This window comes from Penaeus vannamei, chromosome 17 (assembly GCF_042767895.1).
Source record: "Penaeus vannamei isolate JL-2024 chromosome 17, ASM4276789v1, whole genome shotgun sequence".
NCBI lineage: Eukaryota > Metazoa > Arthropoda > Malacostraca > Decapoda > Penaeidae > Penaeus > Penaeus vannamei.
In genome coordinates, this window is record NC_091565.1 from 28,512,175 (window position 1) to 28,514,674 (window position 2,500).

The window sequence follows — 2,500 nt, forward strand, 5'->3', positions numbered from 1 at the left end:
AAAATGAAAGCCTTCTGCCATGACTACTTTCCTGGAAATATAGACTTGTAAATATCAACCGAGAAACTTGAAGCCTGAACCTCATGCAATAAAAAATATATATTTATTCTTAAACGTAAAAATCACTTTGTATTAAAATAACATGAGAATATTAGTCAGTGAGGTTTAAACAGTACAAGTCATTTTGTACTAAAATGATATGAGAATATTAGTCAGTGAGGTTTAAAAAGTACAAAACAGTTCAAGACAAGTTCTGAACTAAAACTTTATAAATGTGCATAAAAGCATATTAATGAATGTTGCATTTCGGTTAAAATGACTATCACAGTATTACTGCAGCCATTATTTTACTACTAGTGAGTGTTACCGTTATAACTTTTTTTTATTATCATCCATTGTCATTTATTACAAGACCACGCAAATAGAAAATTATTTTTTTCAATTTCACTCTTGATTCAGGTTTCGAATACAGTGAAAAAAAAATCATCAGTATCATTAAACGTAAAAACTTGTCAAAAAATGTGAAAACGTTATTCAGTGCGGTTGAATTGCTGAGCAGATCAGAAGTTTTGACCAAAAGAACATAAAACCACTAATGAATGAATATCGTAGGATGTTTTAATGCTACATTACTCTTAACTTTTGCTTGTAGGTTCATACTGTATTTTTATGTCAATCCTTCACATAATGTAAGTCAGATAATTAAACACACACGAAAAAAAATATTTCATTGTGATAAGCAAAGTCTGGTACTACATACAAGTTATTATGAAAATTGTAGATGCTGATGGTTGTCACTGATAACCAGTGATACAGATATAATTGCCACGGGATATGTTTTACTTCGGTGTTAACTAAACAAACTTTGTCCTTACTTACTTGTCGAAGAAAAGAGAAATAAATTGATCTACATGTGGCCTTTGGGTAAAATGATAGCCAATTGAAATTTACATATATAGCAATTTCATCCCTGGACGTTATGGCGTAATTTTTCTCTTCGTAAAATATAAACGTACTTTTTTATAAGCCTTCTACTGTGTGAGATTATATTTGAGTGCAAGTTTATGGCATATGATTAGTGACTGGAGATATTCATTAAATGGCATGTGATTAAATTATTATCAAGTGTTGGTTGTATCCTCACAAATACCAAGGATCTCACTGGTCGATTTTGCTCATCTTTTAGAATAAGCCATAATGTGACAAACAGGCTAGGGAATATAAAGCCCGGTTCTTATTTCGGAATAATCAAATCATGATATTTCTGTCACATAGGTTAATAGTTCAATAAGCATAAATCAACATATTACCTTTATGAATTAACGAATGAAATGCTGACTCCATTACTTTCATGACAGGAAAGTCACGGGGTATTTCTTAATGTTCCAGAAATAGAAATAAAGTTTATTATCATTTTTTAAGAACAACGAATTCAAAAGTACTTCCTAATACCTTTTAAAAACTGCCGACTGACTTCAGTGTTACTTTAAGGACTTCCTTCTAGTTCTCTAAAAGTAAGCGTGAAATATCACGCTCGAATTTCTTCAGCGTTTCAAGGTCACTCTACCTGCGTAAGGACGTGTGAAAGAATCCTGAGGGATGGAGGGGGCGTGGCCAAGGGCATCAGGGGTATATATTGGGGCTCTTCCATGCAGGATACACATCTTTCGTAGGATTCACAAACATGAAGGTTCTTGCTCTCGGTGGGTATAAGTGTGTAGTCTTTTTCTTCAAACTTGGTTCAAATTAATTCACACAAATTGCTTGCATTGATATCTGATACTGCTTTTGATTCAGTACCAGGATACATAATAACCATTCAGTATGATATTCTTTCCATCAAATCGTGCATAATTTGTAATGAAAACATTTCTTTCAAGCAGTTGCTGTGTTGGTGGGCGTGGCCGCCGCCCTTCCCGGCCTTCGTCTGCGTCGCGACTCGTCTCCTCTGCGCTTCGAGCTGCCCTCCAACGCCTCGCTGGTTCTGGGTAGAATCAACACCGGATTCGACTGCGCCGAGCTCCCCTACGGATACTACGCCGACACCAGCAACGACTGCGCCCTGTTCCACGTGTGTCTGCCCTACATCGACAACGACCTCTACATCACCCGCCACTTCTCCTTCATGTGCGGCGAGGGCACCATGTTCGACCAGGAACGTCTCGTGTGCGCCTTCCCCGAGGAGGCCCTTCCCTGCTCCGAGGCCGCCGCCTTCAGGAGGTCCAACGAATACTTCGGCCGCGCCGACGTCAACTTCCTGGAGAAGTAGAGCCCCGACCTTCAATCATCAACCTCAAAGACCATAATATCATATTCATTGAATAATCATTTCTATAATGAGCCGATATCCGACATTAAAAGTTGAATCATATATGTGGTATCAGTTACTTCCTTAATAGCATGAATGGGTATTTTACTGACTTTGAGGTGCCGGCAACACAGGGTGAATATTGTTCACCTTGTATCTGAATATTTAGAATACTTCTCATTGCTTTCAATC

The 2,500-nt window shown here is 37.6% G+C and overlaps 1 protein-coding gene across 2 annotated transcripts; it reads left to right on the forward strand.

The window, feature by feature from the left end:
• The first annotated feature begins 1,657 nt into the window (after positions 1-1,657).
• LOC113817930 (U-scoloptoxin(01)-Cw1a-like) lies at positions 1,658-2,371 on the forward strand. 2 transcript variants are annotated; one of them, XM_070132154.1, is made up of 2 exons: positions 1,658-1,703; positions 1,884-2,371. In XM_070132154.1, exons 1-2 carry the CDS (start codon positions 1,685-1,687, stop codon positions 2,267-2,269), a joined length of 405 nt encoding a protein of 134 aa, XP_069988255.1. In that variant the 5' UTR covers positions 1,658-1,684; the 3' UTR covers positions 2,270-2,371. The 2 variants fall into 2 exon arrangements, with proteins under 2 accessions (XP_069988255.1, XP_069988254.1); XM_070132153.1 differs by having other exon boundaries at positions 1,676-1,703; positions 1,881-2,371.
• Positions 2,372-2,500: the final 129 nt, after the last annotated feature.